This window comes from Larimichthys crocea, unplaced genomic scaffold, assembly GCF_000972845.2.
Source record: "Larimichthys crocea isolate SSNF unplaced genomic scaffold, L_crocea_2.0 scaffold239, whole genome shotgun sequence".
NCBI lineage: Eukaryota > Metazoa > Chordata > Actinopteri > Sciaenidae > Larimichthys > Larimichthys crocea.
In genome coordinates, this window is record NW_020853172.1 from 26450 (window position 1) to 48803 (window position 22354).

Below are 22354 nucleotides of genomic sequence, written 5' to 3' on the forward strand. Positions count from 1 at the left end.
GTGACAAAAGTCTTCAAGCAATCCGCGTTTGCAGAGGAATCCCTTGCTGCGCGTATGCGCAAATCGGAAACCTGTAGTACATCGTGAACATTTTTGACTGTTGGAGACCTCTTGCGCTAGCTACTATGGAGAGAAAAATATAGAGAGCTAAGTATGAAGAGAAGCTATCCATCCGGGAATGAAAAAAGAAAGAAGAAAAAGAAGAAGAGGAAAGAAGAAAGCAGATGTGGTAAGTCAGTAGCAAATAAATGAACAGAATCATAGTATTTTTTCCCTACCTGATAAAAATGAGGTTGTGCAAATGGTGCTAGACTAGTCTAGTTTCACTCACGCTAGCATGACCAGACTTTATTATGTGTTTTCTAAACGTCAAAAGCTATTACTATAATGAAGTAGCCTACAAACAATAGTAGTTTTGATTTAAAACCTATTAAGTAATACAGATTACACATAGAATGGGTGGCTTTATGATTGCCATTAGATTAGAACAATGATGTATCTCGAACCAGAAATTAGTGTTTTAAACGTGGCAATGTTATAGACACAGTAAGTTGTTTGGAAAGGTGAAAGCTGTCATCAGCCAATCTGTGACAGTAAGGCCACTAGTCTGTATTATTAATTTACAGCCGCAACTGCATTTCAAGCTGTGAACAATCATCATCCGTGCGCAGATTTTGCATTCAATCATTTGTGTAAACTTAACTTATACAATTGGTTCAGTCACAATAAACAATGAACTGTGTTTTTGAAGATTGTTAAAAATGTGAAATATTAAACCCATGTAGATAATATACCTATTAACCAATCATGCCATACTATTTTCCTCCATAACGAATTTCTTTAGTACATTGGACTCATTCTGAAGTTTAAGTTACATCGGTTACATATAAGCAGTAACAAAATATGAGAGAGAAAAAACGCGGACATGAATGTTCACAGATTCTATATGCCAGTCTATGGTCAGTGCTGAGTCATCCAGCATCTACCCCACTACAGCAGTCGAGACCTCGCCTCTGATAGATACCCCAGCAGAATCACCTCCACTACACATCGAGACCTCCCTCCTGTGATGACAACCAGCATCCACCTCCACACACAGTCGAGACCTCCTCCTGTAGACCAGCCAGCACTACCCTATTGGTCCATTTTATTTTTTGGAGGTAATGGTGAGGTTCAGGGGGCATTTGTTTTTTTAAAAAAAAGTTGAGAACCGTTGCCTACACAAAGACTTCAAGTTTAAAGGCTTTCTTTTGTTTGTTTGTTTTAATATAATGTTAAAATAAGAGATTTGATATAATATTATATTTGATATTGCACTCTCTGGTTAAAATAAACAGAAACTTCACAATGTTTAACGTTCAATGTTTGTGTAAGTAATATTTATAACTTGTGAATAAACAAAACTATACTTGCTACAATTTGGTTGGTTATTATTAAAATACAAAGGCCCGATGAAATTCTTGTTGTGTGGGGGGGTCGGGCGGTGGGGGGCCCGCCCAATGAATTTCTGCTTGGGGCCCCACTGACCTAGAATCGCCACTGAACATATGTATTAAGATATTGGACACAAGATGGCACAATTGTGTTACTCTATACACATCATCTAAATAACTTTAACAGTAATCAGTAAGATCTTAAAATCCACTCTGAAGACAACCGGTAGTCAGTGTAAATGTGTAAAATCATAATCAATACATAAACACTTTCCAAGGTGTTTTTATTTATGCAAACAGTGAAGAGCTCTGATGTAATGCACAAAAACATACATTAGTCTCTCTCTGAATAATGTTCTAACGGGAATATACAGGCTATACAAAACAGACCCTTTAAATGAAAGAAAACAGTAAACTTATTAACTTAAGCAGAAGATTAAGTAACAGTACATCGTTAGTTTTTTAGAAACCCTGAGAAAAATTTATGGACAAAACATATACACCACATGTACAGCACGGTGTACTTTATATCCCCGCACCAGTTCAGTATTGTTTCTTTTATCTATTAAAAACAGGAAATATCTGATATACAAAAGCAAAGTCCATCATCACCTTATGACAATTGCTGTGGACATGAGTCGATTGGGGTTACACAACACAGCCGCAGTTATACAAATAGTGAAATACAAACACTCTCCCACATACAGCCATCATTAAAGATTAAAGTCCCCAAGTCAACGTGATGTGATATGTTGTGACCTGACACACTACAAAACTCTTGTGTTCAGTTATCCTGAGGTCACAACAACAACCAGCATAGCTTCACATTTACAGGAAACGAGCTGAAGCTGAATTAATCAAATACCAGAGAAATACCTCCTAAACTCCTAATATCAAACATTAATCTGTGTATGTTTATTCACAGATATTTACTCTTTCCTCAATCCTGCCTTTCCTTACTTAGGCTGCTACTGCTACGCCCTTCTGGACGTTCTCGGCTAACAGTGATAACAGTGGCAATGTTAACACTCAAAATTAATTATTATGTCAGCCAGACAATTTTCTCAGAAAAAAGATCCACTGGACATCTGACCAGTAGAAGGAAAACAGTCCAAACCAAATCATCATCAAGCAAAGTGCAGCCAGCTGGAAGTTACAGTTTGGTGCTGCCACATTTCAGATCAGGATCATGTATTCTTTGCCACAAATAATACATGCGAGCTGAAAGGAATCTGTGTACCACTAAAATGTTTCTGTAATAGCAAGGGTCGTATTCATCTAGTTTCTTGGAGGGAACATACAGACCATCCAACAGCATTCCCATATGGCGAGTAGGACTAAGTTCTGCTTTAGCCAGACACATTCCCATGTAAACATCATCAATGGGGTGAAGGGCAATAGAGTGTGACATTTTGTATATGACCAAAGCTGTATAACCAGACAAGAGGAAGCCACCACCACCACAGTAAGGAAGATATAAGTCGGACTTCTGCACCTGGACTGGGACAAAATACTTGCTATTTGGGTCTCTGATAGGCTTCGTATTCTCGATGAGGTGGCCAGTAAAAAGGTGTTTACTTCCATTAGTATCTTTGAGATCTTGGAGGTACTCCACCATGTTGTCTGTGTTGGCAAAGACGTCATCGTCACCGTTGAACAGGAAGCGAACGTTTGGACAGTTTCTTTCCATCCATTCCAGGAAGAGAACTTGCTTCAAGGTGAGGTTGAAGAATGTGTCCCTGAAGTCCCACTGAAGGATGTCATTGTACTCACGTTGCTCCAGCTCGAGCAATTTGTTCATTCTGTCTTTCTCAAAACCAGAATTTGTTGTTCCTGAGATGAAGATCCTTCGGATCCACACACCCTTGTGTAACCTCTCCTTAGCCCAGGTTTTGCGCAGCACCTCTCGACGGTCGTAGTTCTCAGGGGTGCTTTTAATGATCAGCAGAAGAAAGACTTCTGCTGAGTCATCAGCTCCTCCACATTTGTCAGGAAGGTCCAGTAACAAGGGGAAATGGCGACAGTGTTGATAGTAGAGAAAGTCATTCACTCTATCAGGAAAAGAGTGAAAGTCTGTGAAGTCAGCGGCGGACATATTTTGTTGACATGTTGGCATCCAGGAGAACACATTGGAGTTGTGTTTGATGGGTGGTTGTCTTATTTTACTGTCGACTTTTCTCACATCTTCGGCGCAATAAAGGAGGTAAATGACCATGAGACTTCCAAACAAAACGAAAACTTGCAATGTTGCAATGACGTGTCTATTCCTTAAAATTCAGCAATGGGAAAAAAAAATCACATCTCAGTCAGAAATGATAATAACAGAAACATTATTTATAACGTTAAAGGTGCATGAAATATAATATACATAATTATGTTATAGTCACCTGAAAATAAAAAATCTTTTTATTTGTGTTACTTAAAAATCATCCTTTTATATCCACAGTGGGAGTGGGTCCTCTTCCATGGAGAGATTGTGTACCATACAATATGGACATATACAGTAGCCCAGAACAGAAAAACTAAACAGTGACTCTACACGGGGTCTACTAAAACTACTACTACTAAACTAACCTGTATGAAAAGCACGGATGATTTTAATTCTCTCTTCTTGTATTTGTTCACTTGATGATAGTTACCGCAGCTACAATGATTTATTAAGTTGTCTTTACTGTGTGATAACACACCAAACCTGTCAAACTAGATTTTCATTCAAGCCAACAGTGCTGTATCAAAGGCACTCCTTTTTGCTCTTATCAAACATGCACTGATATAAGAACCTCAGAGTTTGTGTTGTCATGCGCACAGTTTATAATTAAACACAAGGTATCAGGTATCAGGCGTTGCATAAATGATGAAATGATGATGTTGTCAAACAGGATTCTAGCACATGCCAACAGCAATGACAAAGGCACTCCTTTTTGCTCTTGAAATGAAACTTTGACCATCCGTTAATCCAATTCAATGTTTAATGTTATTTCGCATAAATGATGTACTAACTACAAAGGTGTGGGTGAAAATGTCCACACAGATTATCAGTTGTAACTTCAGATAACGTAATTCTACAGGTTATTAGGTGGTGCTCATTTAAAATCATGGATAAATGAAGAAATACAATCCAATCATCTTACAATAACGTCTCAACTCGTTTTCAAATTATTGTATTATATATATACACACACACACAGCTCAGAAAAAGTTCTCTACAGCACTTTGCACTAGGTGCTGATCCCTGAATGGACCACTGAATGCCTGGTCAATGACAGTTTGTTTAAAACAGTCCTCTTCATCATGCGTTCATATTTTAACACGTGAGACGGTGAGCACTCATGCACTCAGAGAGAAGTTCCCACTGAGCCACTGAGTGTCACAGAGTGTCATCAGCAGGTTGCAATAAGTCGACTTGTGAACAGCATGAGACGTCTAGTCGAGCTATGATCGATTTCAAGTATACGTTCAATTTTGTTGTTGTTGTGGTTTACATGCCACTGTTTTAATTTTCTGTTTCAAGACATTGTTTGATATGAAGACATTACCAATCCATGCTTCTAATCAAATGTCCTACTTTCATGATATAATATCACTTTAGCATGAACTTTTTATATTTTCCATAAATTTCAAATATCCCTGACTTTTTGTGAGTACTGCATGTACACGTTATACATTGTATTTATGACACAGAAATTCACAGAGACATGTAGGACAGCGATAAATACCTGAACATGGTGGTAGTTTCACATGGAGCCTGGTGAGGTGAAGGGAGACAGCTGAAGACCTGAGGTAAAATGTAAAACAATGACGTTTCATATCTTGCGTTGCTTCAGATTCCTCTACCTGTCACCTAAAGAGTCATTGCTTTGAAACTAGGCAAACAAGAGGGGGCAGCTATGATACAGGAACTGTCATGCTACCTGGTTTCCATCAGCTCATCACCCAGTCCTAGCAGTGTGTGCCAGAGATCATAATCTTTCTCATGAACATTGTTTAAGTGATATCACGACAACTGCAAGTGGAAGTTTTTATCTTCTCTACATAGAAGAAAAAATAATGTCACAAACTTTACCTTTGAAAGCTGCAACACCTGAATGAGTTCACTACACCAGCGTCTGATGTGTCGTCCTCTGCATCCAAACAGTCTGCAGTAAATATGCTAAGTGATGGCATGCAGGAAGTTTATGATAATCTACAGCTCCTCTGATAAGAGGAAGTGAGAAACAAGTAGTCAGTCATGAATATGCATTAGTCCCTCCTGCTGTCCAGAGTAAAACACAGTGGAAATATTTCACTTTTTGAAATAATCTCTGATAAAAAACAGTTTCTGTTCAAGTGCTCGTGGATGCATCATTCTGTTGTGGTTCAATGAAAAATATGGTCAGTTTGAAGGATGAACAGAAATCTGTTTTTCTGCTTCAGTATCCTGACATGACTACATATATCCAGCTCCACCTGCTCTGAGCTGCTGCTCTCTCATGATCACATCACTTCATATCTTCCTTTTTTATCAGCACTTTTTAGATACATGAACTTCATTCATTAAATTCCTGAACAGTGCTACAACCTCCCTTTACATTAAAGGTGCTGTGTCTGAGATTTGACTCCATCTAGTGGTGATATTTACAATTGCATTGAACTCAACAGTCCCCCTCTCACCCCCCTTTTCTAGGAGAAGCTATGGTGGTCACGGAGGGCTATGAAGAGGGAGATGGAGAGGTGGTGGAGCAATCAGGACCAGGAGCCTCATGTACAAAGCACAAAAAAGTGGCATGCTCACGTTCAGATGTATCAAATGTGAAATGATCGTAGAAATGTGCATGCCATGTCCCAACGCCAACTTCATAGCTGTCGTACGCACGTTTCTACAGCTATTGCTCCTTTGGCGACACTTAGAGGTGACGCTGGGTTTTGGCGCACGCCAAGTTTCACGTGAAAATCCACGCAAGTATTCGTACATGAGGCCCCTGGTCTGTGCGATATGACCAACATCAGGACAACACAGAAAGGATTATAGAGTATTATAATGATCAGACACACACCATGAAGCCAAAACTGGTCATCACACCAAAATCATGAAACAAAGATTAGAAGCAGAATCTGGACAATTTTCAAAATAAAACATCCTGTGAAGTCCCCTGATTGTGAACACAGACAAAGGGAAAGAATTTAACACTAGCCAAGGAAACATGGTGCAGTAGAGTGAAGAACAACAAAGTCCATGTTAGGCTGGATGGATGAACACAGGATTTTCACCCAGGAGTTCACTGTCAGAGTCCTGAGTGAAACCAAAAGTCAACATTAACTCGTCAGGTACAGACTTTTCCTAAATATAACCAAACTAAAACCACAACAAGCTTTATTTTTAAGGTGTGAAGTTAGTGAGGCATGAATATGCATTAGTCCCTCCTGAAGTGGAAACATTTCACATTTTGAAATAATCCATTTTTAGTCTGGTCTGATCAAGTCAAGCATGAAAAATATGATAAATTGTAATGACATACACAGTATGGTTATTTTACTTAAGTATCCTTAATCCTTATCCTTCAGTTCAGAACATGTTTACAGCTGCTTGTTCACTTTTACCAATGTTTTCCTGCAGGTGAGAAATGGTCAAGTTGCTCCAAACTACGTCATCAACCTTCTCATCTCTGATATCATTCAGCTCTGCTGCTTGATCTATTGGGTGGCAGCACCTGTTGTTTTGGATATAACATTATATTGTATTTTCCAAGAAAAAGTTATTAACCACCCAGCCACTGCCACTCGTGGGAGCAGTCAAGAAACCGCTTTGAAGTGACTGAAACGTGATGACTTCAGAAAATGACAGGACCGACTTTGAAACACTCTGAGCTGAGATGAATTCATCTCTGTCTCTCTGTTCGGGGTGGCCTTGGCGTGTCATCGAGCCACCCTTTAAAAAGGACCGCCCACGAAATCGTGGACTGGAAAACTGGTGAAAAATATTCAGTCTTTTCATGTTCTCAGAAACTTTTCAAACATATTTAACGTATTTGGAAAGAAATCGACTTTACACAGAGTTTAAAATCGTTCAGGTTTACTGTGTTTTGAAGTCTAATATCAGTCTGTGAAAACTTAAAGGAATCTTTTCTGAATGAAAAACAGATAAATGAGATCAACTGAATAAATCAGCTGGTGGTTGTTGGTGTAAAGAAGCCTGTCATACCTCTCTGGTGTCTGCAGGGAGTGTGCTAAGGCCTGGTGTGCCTGGTATCCAGGATGAAAGCTCATGTTGGACGTCTCAGATTTGCAGAATATGGCAGAACTTAAATAAAATATGCATAACTATGTTTTCATTAGTGTATTATGCAAATAAATACTGTTTTGGTACCTTAGAATGAGACAGCATACACACATGAGACGGGACTTTCTTCGTCTAGAAGCTTTATTGATAATTGTTTACATCTCACAATGCATTCCACAAACACGGCTCCCAGGTGGAAGCTTTTTATCGTCACAATTGAAGTATGAAGTTTATCATTCACAATTATACTTGCATAACAAACAAAATGCTCAAAGGTTTCCCAAAGTCACATCAAGTTGCAACTTTATTAAGATATTGGCTCCACAGACAGTATGGTTATTTTTTTCTTTAAATCCCATTTCATTTTTTTTTTTTTAACTTTTTAAATATTTTATCTCATGTGGATGAATGTAAACGTGTTTCTTCCAGAGTTTTTCATTACTAGACAGCTGCAATGACATGGAAATAACAACTTGTATGTAATTAATGTTTTATTTGTCTGGCAAAGGTTTTCTAGATGTTTCTAGCTAGAGTTACTCAGAAGCAATGAAGTTTTTAAATGGTAATACAAGCCCCCACCCCCCTCCCCGACCTCCCCTCCGCTGCCTCATCAGGAGTCAAAGACGTCGACGTTCACAAATTCGTCACATCGAGGCGAAACCACGCAGCAGGTAACCGAGTAAACGAGCTCGAAGCTTGAGGGACACGACAGTAAAATCACAAAGTGTTTCTAACTCAGTAATCATACCAAAAAAAAAAAGAAAGAAGAAAAACTACAAATGAGGTGCTGTTCGCCGCTCGCTCTTGTCTTTCTCAAAAAACAGCAGGCGAAGAAAGAAATATCTCTCCGCTCGGCTCGACTGCGGGCGGGGAAACGAGAGAAGAGCAAAACAAAACAAAACAAACAAAAAACACAGAAGGAGCGTCTGAACTCTCGCTGGGTGGGAAACAGGGAGGGGTGATTCAAAGCTCAAAATGCGTTTTCTGTGAGTTTCGCAGAAACAAACATTTTGTAACTTGATTTAAAACAAAGTTCAGTATCGTCGAGCCGACCTCGGTGTCGTCGTGAACCTCAGCTGAACTCCTGCTTCAACTTTTTGCAGAAAACAAAAAACAAAAAGGAATTCTGAACTGGAACAAAAAAAAAAAAAAAAAAAAAAAGAAGTGTTTTTATTATTTTAACAAATAAAGTTAGAAGGGCTGCATCCTCGCCAGATCCCTCCTCTCCTCCTCCAGCCTTCCTTCATATTCATCCCACCTCCCACCTCCCAGACACTCCCTCCCTCCCTCCCTCCCTCCCCCCTCCAACCATTTTCCTCTCAGGACTTCCTGAATCCAAACTCCGACTTGTCGTTGCTTCACTCCGTCTTGCGTTTCATCCCGGGCACCTTCGCCTGGATCCTGCAGGACGACAGGACATGAGGTTATAAACCACCAAAGCTTTATTAAATGTTTAATCATTTTTTGTAGCTTTTCAAACACTAAAACATTTAAAACTTGATCAAAGAATGTCAAAGAAAGAACTTTTACTTAAAGATTTACAGTTTTTAATCTTTCATAATTCAGTTAGTTTAATTTCTTTTCTTGACAGACACTTGTCATTTCTTCCAGTCGGTTCAGTGTGTGCTGGTTGTTTCTCTGATGTCTTAGTTATCGGTTTTAAATGTTGTCATAAGTGTCAATACTTCAATCGTCTTTTTGATATCACACGTTTAAAGACTGGATTACAGATCCGAACCAACTGGGTGCCATCGGTCGATGACAGAAGAGGATCACGTGATCAGCTGCACTGAAAAACTAAAGATATCCGTGGAGATCAATAACACTGATTATATCTGTCAAAGATTTATTACATTGGAAATAATTAGCTTATGATTCGGGCTCAGGACGAGCCAAATGTTCGTGATCAGACATAACCAGCGGATCCCCAAGTTGTGTGTACCGTAATAAAAGACGAGAAGGTCGTGAGTTTAAGTTCAATAACAACTTTATATCAACACTAAGTGGAGAGAAAAGGAAACACGCTGTATGCGAAGCTGGAAAAGTGGATTAGGTATCGAAATTTGAGATGAATGAATGGTTAAAACATCTTCACGTGTCTGCAAAGAACAGATAAGACACCCGATGACAAGGCAGTGGGGGTAGGAAGTTTAAAGTTGAAACAAGACGAATATCTGAAATTTGTGCTGGACATACATAAGACGAAACCGTCGAGGAGAAATGGACGATGTTTGCACGTCAGCGACAGGACAGGTCAATGAAGTAGTGACCACGACACAGACGCTGGTTTTTAAAAGGAGATATCGCACGAGCATGAAACTATTTACTTACTTTCCAATGACGTCTTTGACCTGGTTGTTGACCAGAGCCAGGTAGTGGTCGATCTGAGCCTGGAAACACACACACACACACAGTCACTAATAGTCAGTGTGCAGGGTGGACGGAGCGTCGAAACATCAGATAAATCTGTTTGTGGTTTGTGAGATGCACACTAGGTGGCACCAAATCTCGAAAAATACTCGTTACAAATAAAAGTCCTGCATTGAAAACATACAAGATACTGAACCCCAAAATTGCTGCACCATCAGTGTACAAATGGGTTACAGATACATTTTAGTTATGTTTAGATGTTTGTTAAATAAAATCAAGTTAAACTGAATCTAAAAATGTTTGTCTGGTGTCATAAAAAATAAAGAACACTGCTCTGTCATGTTAACTTTTAAAGGAAATGATGAAGTCTCATGAAGGCTGCTTGTTACCTGGTGTTTCTCGTAGACGATCGGGCAGCTGAACACTGCAATCAGACCTGAAGGGGAAAACGACAACACTGAAGACACTGAAAGCTAAATTGAGACGCGTTCATATCCTCCACACTTTAAAAGAAGCGTTTCCTCACCCAGAATAAGAAGAGTGAGCCCGTTGAACAAGGCACCGACGTAGGTCAGGATCCACATCAACACAGCGAACTACAGCGACCGAGAGAGAGAGGACACAAAGGAGGAAACATTTTAAATATAAGAAGACATTAAATGTTTAAGTGGTCAAAGGTCATAACGGCAGTATTTAATAAGCAACTAAATTGATGCTGTTAAGTGGAGCACAGTTCATTCCTGTGACATTTTAATGAAAGAGAAGAGAAATAAACAGCTCTGGATTAATACAGATGAGTTTTTTTTTCTCTCAGGAATCAAAGTTTCCGCTCATCTTTCTTCGTGCTCAGAACTTGGCAGCAGGTTCAGACGCCGAAATGAACAGAAACACTTCAAGAGCAGATCTAAAAACGGACAGGAGTCGTCTCAGATGGATCGATCCGTCTATAAAAAACAGAGACAGGAATAACTTTGGGCTCCGGGTCAGGAGAAGTACGTAACGATTTACGAAACTAAATCAAGTTTTCTGGTTTTCCGTCTCATGTCGTCCGGCTGCTTCGCCTCAACTCTCTGTGATTTACAGAGTTTATGATGGACAGTGAAGTAAACTGCTGACAGCTGTAGCTGCTGTGGAGCCGGTGTCGTGCCAGAACTGGAGCTGGGCAAGCGTGCAACGTAACCTGGGCTCAGCAGCCTCGGTGGACACAATGACAGATGTGAACGACGAAAGCTAAGAAGAGGAAAGGCGAGAGTGATTTTTAGTTGTTGCAGAGAGCTCACGGAGACGACTAACCTCATGTTAGTGATGAACATAAAAACAGTATGAGCCAAAACGGCGACCAGAGAGAAGAAACCCAACAGTTACACGGTCAGAGTGCTGAGTGGAGGTTGTGAGGCAGATCAAATCTGTGTGACATTTTAATGACCTGCTTGGATAACTGGAAACAAACACGTCTGTAATCTGCTGAGAAATGTGAAAACTTCTGAGGCTCAAACCTCCTCCTGATCCGATTGAGACTTTTTTTTACCCTCTGGATGGAATTTCTTCTGGTCTGACTCTGCTGCGCTTAACCCGAGTGCAGATCTGTATTTGGACTGCAGGTCGGAGGGTGAGGGGGTTCAGGAAGGTGGCGACAAGTTTCTGACAGCTGCAGAGCTCGCAGTGCGACTGGACTGAGGTTTCCTTTATTAACACACTGATTAACACAGCTGAGCCTTCAGAAAGCACAGCCTGTAAGGACAGCCGGTCCACATCGCGTACAGGAGATCACCAAATTAAAAGTACAACAACAGAGTAAGGGTTAGGACAAAGCAGAAGATTAATAATCAATAATAAGAGATCCGTGATGGAGGCGAGCAGGACTGTAGAGTCTTATCAAACCCTGTATTTGTGACTTTTAACTAGTCGTTAAATACTCTTTCACCAGCCCGTGTCTCTTTACTTTATGTTTACGTATATTGGCAATCATTTCTGGGTCCAATTAGTGCAAACTCGAGTCTTTCTCACCTTGATGGAGTCGACCAGGTCCTCGACCAGGAACAGGCGCCTTAATTCACAGATGGTCTTGTTGAGTTTGGCCAGAGCGATGTCGCTGTACTTGTGGACCATGTCCTCAGACAGCGCCACCTCCTGGTCCAGGTACTGCCTGTGAGGGTGGGCAGAAGGCGAGCAGGGTTAGATACAGAGCAGGGAGATGACACCAACGTGTACGAAACACTGAATCACGACATCACTGCCATGATTCGATTCAATAAATGTGACTGTTTTGAGCCCGAGTTCTGATTTCAGCTTCTCAGAATATTTTCTGACAGTTTTAAAAAAAAGGGATTTTGAGTGACCTCCACAGACGTGTTTGTTTGGCTTCTTTCTTTTTTTCAGCTTATGTTAATCTGAGCCGACTGGCCTCTGTCGTGCCGTGAGGTCAGTTTCCAGACCAGCAGGGGAAAACGCAGTAAGAAGGTTTTGTGCACGAGCCAGAGGGGAGGATGAACCAACGAGTAACGTCACGCATACGCTGTCCATTCTTTATACGGTCGTTGGTTTCTATGTGTTGTTGTTGTCATGGCTTAAAAGGTTATTTTTTAATCTAATTTGGGCCCAACACATCATGACATCAGCAGATAGACTGTGGTTAATCGGGTCATTGATTAAATTCATGAAATCAGACGAGCAGACGCCTTCTAATGTTTGATTTTATATCTCACAATTCTCGATATTCTACTTTCCTTTCGTACTTATTCAATTACAGACGGGATGAACTTCCTCTTGCGGGTACTCACTTGAATGGGTGTCCCTCATCTGACTTCTGGATGGCCTGCAGGATGCCCTTGTATATCCTGAAGCAGATGGTGACTGAGAGCAGAGCCAGGCCGATGTAGGAGGACACGCTCACGATGCTGCACACCATCAAGGAGAGGAGGAGCAGCAGGGAGGCGCCGAACACCACTCCCGTGGTCTTGACATCGCGCCAGTAGAGGAGATCCACCACTACAGGAGGAGGAGGAGGAGTGAAGGTTAGTGTCATCATCCAGAGAGAAGCGAGTGAGCTCCGGTTTATGTTTGGAAGCTGTGAAGCATTTATGATTTTTAATACTGAGGTAACTAAATGTTTACTGAAACTTTCACTACATCCTGACAGACAAGCAGATCAGAGCCAACAAGGATATCAGAGTCTTACTGCTGGGTCGTTAATACCTCTGATAACGAACGTGCCGCTTTGTGTTTGACAGATTGAGCGGCTCTCTGGGCCAAATTATTATAGACAGTAGTCTCAATAAGCTCCAATGTTAAAGATTTTCCTCTGGACACTCAGTCCAGACTAAAGTGGAGGTCACACACTGGTTAGCTAAGAGTATGACGTCTAATCAGGAGAGCATACCTGCAGATTTAGGTCATTTATTAACAGGACAAAAACAAAAAAAAGATTACCACTAAAGTACCGGATCGATGGACAGTATCAGTGAGAGTAAAAGTTAGATAACGCAGCTAGATCTCTCAAATAACTGATTAGGACATTCCTTGAAATTTGCATGATCAGAGGGCGTCTCCAACACGAGCCCGAATCAGTGAATGTGATTCTTTATCGAACGCTGAGATCAGAAATCACGAGACGGTTGTGGAGAAAAGATAAAAACCAATTCGATTCGTTTTGGTCCAGACATGTGAGACGATCAGCGTTTGTTTCAGATCGACCCTCCCTGAAGTCACTTTAATCTCACGCCGATTCTTGTTGTTATACTGATTCGGTTTTCTGGTGCATGTGACTATGTGGAGGCACTGAACCCTGTGCTGCAGCTCCGCTCGAGGTCGGAGGTTAAAACCCTGCAGGACTGACTCTCTGACTCTCAGACTTCTTCCCCCTTTGTGACTTTTCAGACTTTAAATCGACACGATGACACCACCAGACACATCGGAGGTCATCAGCTGAAAAAAAATATGCGTTCTCTCATCTTCCTGTCTATGTTATGAAGCGCTGCTTCCTGTCCTGCTCACAAACAATAACGACTGTATCGTGGACTAGTCTGTAGTGCGACAGCATTTCACAGACAAAACGTGGTGCAGCAAACTGCATTACTACAATAAATCATGTCATATTTAATGAAATGTCAGCCACTTCATTACTAGCACGGCGTCAGCACTGTCAGGGCATCAACGCTGTGCATTTGAGATACAGTTAGTGTTGAAGTTCAGAACATATCGATCTTTGATTATGTCGATTTGGTCCATCAATCAGACCGATAATAATCTGACGTTAATAGTGCTGGTTTTCCGAGTTAAATGAGGTTCTGGGTGCCGCAGGGAGCTCCCTTCGCTCTCTGAGGAGACAGATCAGATGAACGGGTGGGTGGTGGGTGGAGGGGGTCGCACTCCGCTGGGAGACAGCTGAGCTCATGACCTGGGTCCTGCACCGAGCACGCTTATATTTCACCAGGGAATTCCAGGCAGGTCAGCGGACAATATTAGAAGCGAAGGAGTCCTTGGTTTTTCCTCCAGAGTCTGTCTTTGCTGCACTAACACGATCACCGACCACTGAAGAAGAAACGAGCATTAAAATCCATGCTGAGGCTGCAGGCCGACGCTCTGTACAGAGAGACAATGGCAGGTGCAGGCGCAGTGAGTCATGTCGCTTAGCACCGCAGACCGACTGACTGAAAGGCCTCCGTGTGTTTGGCAGCTGACCAGAGCGTTTAACAGCCAATAAAAAGAGCTTCACATCAGATCAGATCTACTGCAACAAGTTGTTGCCGAGCGGCGAAATCGGGCCGCACCTGTTCAGACGCTCACTAAAGAAAGACAAAGTGACAAACGGATAAACTGTGCATCACTTATTATCAACATAAAAACGCTGAATTCTGCTCCTCAAACATGAAACGCGGGAAGTAAACATCAAGCTGGACTTTAATTAATCATCACTTTCATTCTCTTAAGTCATACCAACGGTAAAAACAGAATAAATATTTAAACTCCAACGCAGACGACTTGTGTGAGAGCTAAAATCGATCGATCAAATCGACAGAAATTTAACCTGCACGCATCTTTCGAACGCAGCGTACGTGTTTTGTTATTTGTTGATTTGAGTTGAGTTGCACATTATACTCACTGCACATTATATTATACTCTAGTACTTTTTGTAAATATGTACACTGTGTTTCCCTCCTTGGTTTCTATTTTTCGCTGCTGTAATAAGTGAATTTCCCCGTTGTGGGATCAATAAAGTATTATCTTATCTTATTTATCGCCTTACTTGAAGTCTTTAATAAATTTGGGATGTTTCATGTGGGGAAAACAAGGTCAGCAGATTAAATAAACAAGCATGACCAATAACAGGCACATGTAAGACATCACAGCCATCATACATTAGTTGGTTAACCCTTTCTGCTCAGGTGATGCTCACAGACAAACAGATCTCAGTGCAGCTGCTGTTTTCTGAGACAGAGGGTCATCCCCCATGAGGAGACAACGCCTGGCTCCCTGGAGGTTTTGCAGACACTGACCCCATCACATATATGATGAATATTCGGGAGGCTTCACGCTTTCTGCGCGCAGCGGGGTGCAAACGTGGGCGTTGACAGCTGCGTTAGCTGACAGCTAGCTCTCCCCTTGTTATCTTACGGCTCAGGATGCTAACACGACGCTAGCAGCAGCAGCTGTGGTCGGTTGTTACAGAGAGACATTGTCTGGATGTAAAGACACAACCGAGGTGAGAGGAGGAGGAGGAGGAGGAGGAGGAGGAGGAGGAGGGGAGACAACGGTCCAAATGTGGCTGCCTGGCTACATATGGTAGCAGGCGTGCTAACGTCGCTAAAAATAGACCCCGCATCAGAGTAGCTAAACCCCGGCTGTGTTTAATCAGCAGCCCGGTCCCCCGCTTCCTGTCTCACTATCCACGAAGCCTTTTATTAGAGACAGCTCTCCCCCACTGACAGTCCTCACCGCGGGGGGGACAAAACGTCAAACCGTCCGGCATGACCTCCGGCAGGCAAGGCAAGGCAAGGCGGCCCGATCCCCTCCCAACGCAACCGTCCCCCCCGGGCGGCTGAGCTGACACGGTCCCGGTGTGCTCATGCAAAACACGTAAACAAAACCAAACGAGAGAGACGAGAGGTGGTCGGTAAACAAAAGATTAGGACCAGACTAACCCTGTTTGGCGTCCATCTTGAACCTCCGCTAAGCATGAAGCAGCAGCAGCACGGCGGCTCCGCCCGGCTGACGACAGGAGGCAGAGAGGACGCATGCGCAGCTTGAGCTGACGACCGAAGGACTACAAATGTAGTTTTTAATATTTAAATGAAAGACAACTGACACCGAGGGGTGAAAATGAGAGAAATATGAACAAATATCAACACTAATAATAAAAACCTTTCACCAGTTATCTTAATTATATTAAAACCACTTTATATTTAAGAGATACTTCACTCTGTTTTTATTTTACAATGCATTTTTAACCCATTTTAAAAACACACACACATGCAGTACAAAGGCTCATAGACATGCAAATGTAATGTGGAGAGAGATGGTGGAGTGATAGGCAGCCCTCCTGAGGAGCACCCTGCGAGCAGTTGGGGGGGTTCGGTGCCTTGCTCAAGGGAACGTCGACAGTGCCCAGGAGGTGAGCTGGCACCTCTCCAGCTACCAGTCCACCTTCCATATTTTTGGTCCATACTGGACTTGAACCCGCCACCCTCCAGGTCCCAAGCCAAGTCCCCATGGACTGAGCTACTGCCACCCCCTTATATTTATATACTATACTATACTATACTATACTATACTATACTATACTATAAAGTGGAATTATATTTAAATATAAAGTGGTTTTAGTTGATTTAGATCATATCTAATATTACACATATGATGTACATTAACAATGTGGGTCATTCTTCAAGATAGTTAATCTGTAAAGTATGAATGGATGTCCAAAGTTCAATGAAAGCAGACAGGCGTGGGCTGCACCGCGTCACTGTGTGAAAGGCCGTCTGTTATCATGAAGAAACAGGGTTTTTTTTTTTTAATGAGGATTGTGACAGCAGGAGGAGGAGGAAGAGGAAGAGGGTGGAGGTGTTGTTGCATAACCAGGCTGTAAAGTGACAAGCTGCTCCAGAAATGCCGAGCAGAAGAGATCAAAGTGAGGAAGGGAAATCTACAGGCTGTCCAGGAACACCCAGGTGCATGCTCGGAGAGCTGCAGTCACAGCTACCTGCTCATTTTTATACATTAATGATGTGATTTGGGACCAATACGTGCTGCAGGAGAGCAGCTGCTCACGTTAACGCAACAGTGTGTTGTTTAAAAGCTCTGGAGTCAATGCAAACATCCTTGGCTCAGTCCACTTACGAAACAAAGCACTGGTCTTGTTTGGACAGCTCCAGGCTGCAGGAGGTTTAAAACATAAAAAAAACCTGTGAGACTGGAACAAAAGTCTCACCTGCAGGTAAACGGAACAGAAAATCATCTGCATATGAAACATTATCCAAACAAAGATGTTGTTCCTCATGAATGATGCAGAGACGAACAGGAACTTCAGCTCGACACGAGCTGCGAAATCTGAAAGTTTTATGACGACGTATGGACCGGTATCTTAAAAGAATGGAGACAAAGTGGGACGTTTTTACAGTTTGCCCACCTCGTCAGCGATCTCTGGAGGACAAACTGTGTAATGCAAACACTTTCTACAATACCTCAAACCCATTTCTTCTTCTATATGTCTTCATTGAGATAATACTGTAAACACAGAGGGTCTGAGAATCTGTCCTGAATCATCTCATCTGGCAGAAACAAGAAGCAGAGGCTCATGGAAAATCTTTACTTGACTTCAGTGGCTAAAAACTTTTAAAAGTTGCACAAGAAGCCACCAAAGCAAGTGTGTTAAACTCTACTGACTGCTGCCGTTACTGAACAGTAGTCCAGCCTTTCTCCCTGATGAACACATGATGACCTCGGGCCGGAGAGGAGGGGAAGTCATGAAAAATGTGTGAGAGGTCAAAAAGATGACGGTGTTCCTCATCTGACATGCAACGAAAAAAACATTGTGTTATTTCACTAATGTTGCAACCACAGAGCGTCTCACACACACACACACACACACACACACACATATAAAATACTGCTTAGTCACTGTGTGCCTCGGTCTTGTGGTGTCACACAAACCCTCCTGACAGACACAGCAGCTTCTTTTAGTCGTGCTTTGCATACGTTCTGAAGCTTCATGGTGTACACTCAATACCGGCTCAATGAACAGAGCGAGAGCGCACACACACACACACCAAACACACATACACAGCACAAAGCCTTCACTGTTGAGGCGTGAAGCGACAGCAGTACTGCGGCCTCAGATGATGCAACGACGGCGGGACTCACGAAGATCAGCAGACAGCGTGAGATAACATGCTAATGCTGACAGTCCATATAAAGTCTATTACAGCCTGTGTGTGTATATAAGTGATCACTTCATAACGGACAGTACTCGAGCGTAACAGGAAGTGTGTATGGTTTCACTGTCACCGACAACCTTCCCGTAACTTTAAAAACACCACAGGAACAACTTCCTCAAAGGATACCTGAAGTACATGCACACAATGGTGGACCAGATTCAAAGCAAACAGAAAAATATGAGAGTATTGATGAAGATGGACGACGAATAATGAAGCCAAAATATTCCACAATACAGAGGTAGCCATCTTGTGCTGGTCTCCGCAGTCATGATCAGGCCTGGAGCTGCTAAATCGAGGCCCTGCCCGTATATAAAACCTCCCATCTGAAGCGTTAAATAACTAATAACGAACTACGACCTCGGTAGGAAATGACTATGGGTTTGTTTCTTACCAAATGTCGCCTGCATATATTTGGGTTTTGATGCTCGTTGACCTTCTGTAACTGGTCCTGAGCATTTGTTCCTGTAACGGTTCATTTACTGTGGCTCCAAAAAGCATGAAAAGCACTTAAGGGATTAACATGTTACCAGATGATGAAGGTGAAGTGTTCATGACACGTTGGCCAGGCTGCAGTGCGACTGATTCAAAAGTGATGCCTGAGCTTCTGAAAGTTGACGTTAAAAACAGGTTTGTTACATGTTAGTTTGCCAAACACACACAGTAAACATGAAGCCTGTGCAGAAACACAAATACACAAAGCCCACTTTGCCTGACTCACACTTCATTAGCATATCCCCGGCACACTAACCAATCATGAAACTTCCAGCTAACGTCACTCTGCTCCTCCTCCTCCTCCTCCTCCTCCTCCTCTTTACTGTCTACCTTTGGTCACACTGGCTGACTGTCCAAAGGTCCTCTCTGTAAGCTGCTGCAGTTGTCCAAGGACGAGACCCGCACAGACGGTCCAAAAAAATCTGCAATACCTGTGAGGACTCGGAGCCTCCCCGTAATGCAAAAAGTAGTCCCCACACAAGAAGTTAACATCTTAAACATCCACAGTCTTAAATTTCCATATATGATCTTAACGTGAGTAAAATATTCAAATTCAAGACGACATGCTTTTATGGCTGCACCATAATCAAATGGAAATGACTTCAGCCGGACATTTTTTATCTTTTGACTCAAAGTTTTCAAAGCTTGTGTGTGTGTTCGAAGCAGCGATGAAAGACGTTCAGAGACGTGCTGCAGTGTTTGATTCTGCAATGTTCGACCACAACGAGTACATCTGTGTTTAAAGCGTCAATGTCAAACATCTACGTCCTACAGTCAGCATGAAAGAAGAGCCGAAGCAATAAAAAAGCTGTTCGAGATGCCGTTTCTCCCCGAAGCACCTTGCAGCAGTGAACTGCCTCCGTTCAGGACGGTCAGAGAAAGTGTCAAACAAGCCAAAGACAAAGACAGAAAGGTGGAGGTATACCCTGTTCTCTCCAGTGCCTTGCTGCAGGCTCGCACTCCTTTGTGTCCACAGAATTGTTCTCCATGCCGTCCGATCAGCAAACACACATTCCAGATGGAGAAGGACCGACCAGAGGCAGTAAATGTAAAACGTGTGTGAGTTAAATGTGTGTGTGTGTGTGTGTTCGGCTGCAGGAGGAGGTGGTGTTGGAGAGGAAGAGGAGGAGGAAGAAGAAAGAGAGGGGAGGGTGGGAAGAACCCGAGCAAGGTTTCCGCTGAGGGGAGACGACTGCAGCGAGCAAACGAACTCCCTCCTGCAGGCGTGCCGTCAGCTGACTGTCTGCTGCCAGTGCTCTGACGCAGCAACTATAAACATCTCACCTCCTCCTCCCCCCGTTCTGCTCAGCATTTTTGGCATGCTCCCTCTTCCCTCCTCCTCTTCCCCTTTTCTCCCTCTAACTTCCACTCCCCCTTTCCCCCTTTATGTTTTATCTCACTGCTTTTCCTTTGTCATCCCTCCTCCCTCCCCTTCGTCATGCCTCGAATCTGCTGACGAAGCAGTGATACGGACTGATGAATGAATGATATGTGTCCGTCTCTGTGACTCGCTCAATGCTGTCTGGTAAAACACAGTAAATACGAGAGCCACAGATCTCTCTGGAAAGATAAACCTGCATGTTTCTTTAAAAACACAGAGTATGAAAATACTGCAGTTAACCACCAAAGTACACGGTCAACTCAAATATCGCTCCTGCTCAGATTCCTGCTCTTGTTTCAGACTGCGACGGTTATTTTCACTACTGATTTAATGTGCCGTCTATTGTCAGGATGGATTTGTCTAGAAAAATGTTAGAAATACTCGTCATAGTTTCCCCCTGAGACAAAAGGAGACGCCTTGCAGTCTTATTCTGAAGATATCTTTTAGTTGAAGAAGTTGAAAAACATTGAATATTTGAGATCATTTCATTAAATGAATAAAACTTTTGTAGTTTTCCCCAAAGTAAAAGTGTCATAAAACCTAAGTCACTCTGTAGCTCTATAGATCTTTCATTCAATGATCAATACTCAGGACCAGAGTGAAGTCTGAGCGATGCCCGGTCACCTTCAATGTTGCGGAAATAGAGTTTAAAGGGGGAAAAAAAGAAAAGAATACAACATAATGGTTGGTCTTGTGCCAACTTAGCTCATTTTCCAGCTGCTGTCAAGATTTCCGAGTATTTACATGACCAGAAATCCACCTTCGCATACAAAGACAACTGACTAACGTTGGTGTTTACGGGCTGAAGTAATCCGAGTTATGATAGAAATATAACTGTGCACATTGCTGTTGAGCTCTGAGTGGTAATCGCAGACTTGTCCCAGTAGAGGGCAGCTGTCTCACTTTATAAACTAGCTCCACGCTTCTTCAAAAAGGACCTCGCAGATGAAAACTCATTGAACGTACAAAAGAAGACTGACAGAGGGAAAACTCATGTTCCCTTATCAACAGCTATATGGACCGATTACCTGCATGTGCGTGTTTATGATTTTACTACAGGTACAAGATAGGTCTATAAACGAAGAGATCAGAGGTTCATCTAAGAAAAATCCACATTTGAGCTGACGAGTGTGTCTCCAGTGAGGAGAAACAAACCTGTACTTCACGAACCTGCAGTGACTTCACTGATTACGTAAGGTACAAAGTTTGTCTCTGACCTTTTACCTTCATCTGAGTCTGTCGTGAACTGATGTAATCACTGACGTGGCCACACACACACACACACACACACAATAAAACTGTTACACTTTCACACAGATGAGTTTCATTATGATTTTAATCTTCCATAAATCTCAAACTGCGTGATTTAGTGACAATCGACAGTCAGACCTCTCGTCCTGTTTCCACTGGATGAGTCAGATCACGACCACGTGCAGATTAAGTCACATCCACGTGGTTCAGAGCAGACAAAAAGTCACTCATTGCCCCTCAACATAATGCAGTGTTACCTGCAGGATCTGGTCTTTATAAAGAGAAAAGAAAAAGGTATTCATACCCGTCTAATAATAATATAAATAGGACATTGTATTGAATCTGTATTAATGTAAAGTAAAATTTATAAAGGCTCATTTCTTTCTTACATTAGACATGATCTGATCTGATCCACAGACCATCACTTAAACTGAAAACATCACTGGAGTCACCATGTCTAAAGTCAAGTCTTTATCTGTCAAGTTAACTTCTTCTTAATCTGTTTATCACCCACTGGGATTAACAGTGAAGTCTGCTGTGAGCTTAAAACGAATGAACAATTAAATAAATCAATAAATTAATGTATCATTTATGAAGTAAAAAGTTAATATTGTATTATTTTTACATTAATAAACTAATTTTTGGTTATTATCACTCTGAAGTTATTCTGGTTTATTTTCAACTGAATCAGTTGTCTGGTAAACACCAAACACGTAATCTACGGTTAACGTGATAACTCATC

General features: G+C 42.1%; 2 protein-coding genes across 8 annotated transcripts in view; both read right to left on the reverse strand.

Moving 5' to 3' along the window:
* Positions 1-2188: 2188 nt before the first annotated feature.
* Positions 2189-5920, reverse strand: LOC109139347 (N-acetyllactosaminide beta-1,3-N-acetylglucosaminyltransferase 3). The gene is made up of 3 exons (XM_027275888.1): positions 5497-5920; positions 5150-5208; positions 2189-3617 (listed from the first exon to the last, which is right to left on the reverse strand). The coding sequence occupies exons 1-3, from the start codon at positions 5595-5597 to the stop codon at positions 2587-2589; spliced, it is 1191 nt and encodes a 396-aa protein (XP_027131689.1). The 5' UTR covers positions 5598-5920; the 3' UTR covers positions 2189-2586.
* A 1892-nt stretch (positions 5921-7812) lies between these two features.
* rtn4a (reticulon 4a) overlaps positions 7813-22354 on the reverse strand; it is a 28997-nt gene continuing 14455 nt past the window's right edge. For 5 of the 7 annotated variants that reach the window (XM_019262769.2, XM_010749863.3, XM_010749864.3 and 2 more), the window contains 6 exons: positions 12840-13047; positions 12067-12205; positions 10586-10655; positions 10449-10495; positions 10021-10079; positions 7813-9090 (listed from right to left, as the gene is read on the reverse strand). In XM_019262769.2, the coding sequence (XP_019118314.1) occupies positions 9048-9090; positions 10021-10079; positions 10449-10495; positions 10586-10655; positions 12067-12205; positions 12840-13047 (566 nt within the window). In that variant the 3' untranslated portion in view covers positions 7813-9047. Of the gene's footprint in view, positions 9091-10020; positions 10080-10448; positions 10496-10585; positions 10656-12066; positions 12206-12839; positions 13048-16199; positions 16308-19905; positions 20224-22354 lie in introns of those variants that run through there. The other 2 variants (XM_010749867.3, XM_010749868.3) reach the window with 2 other exon arrangements.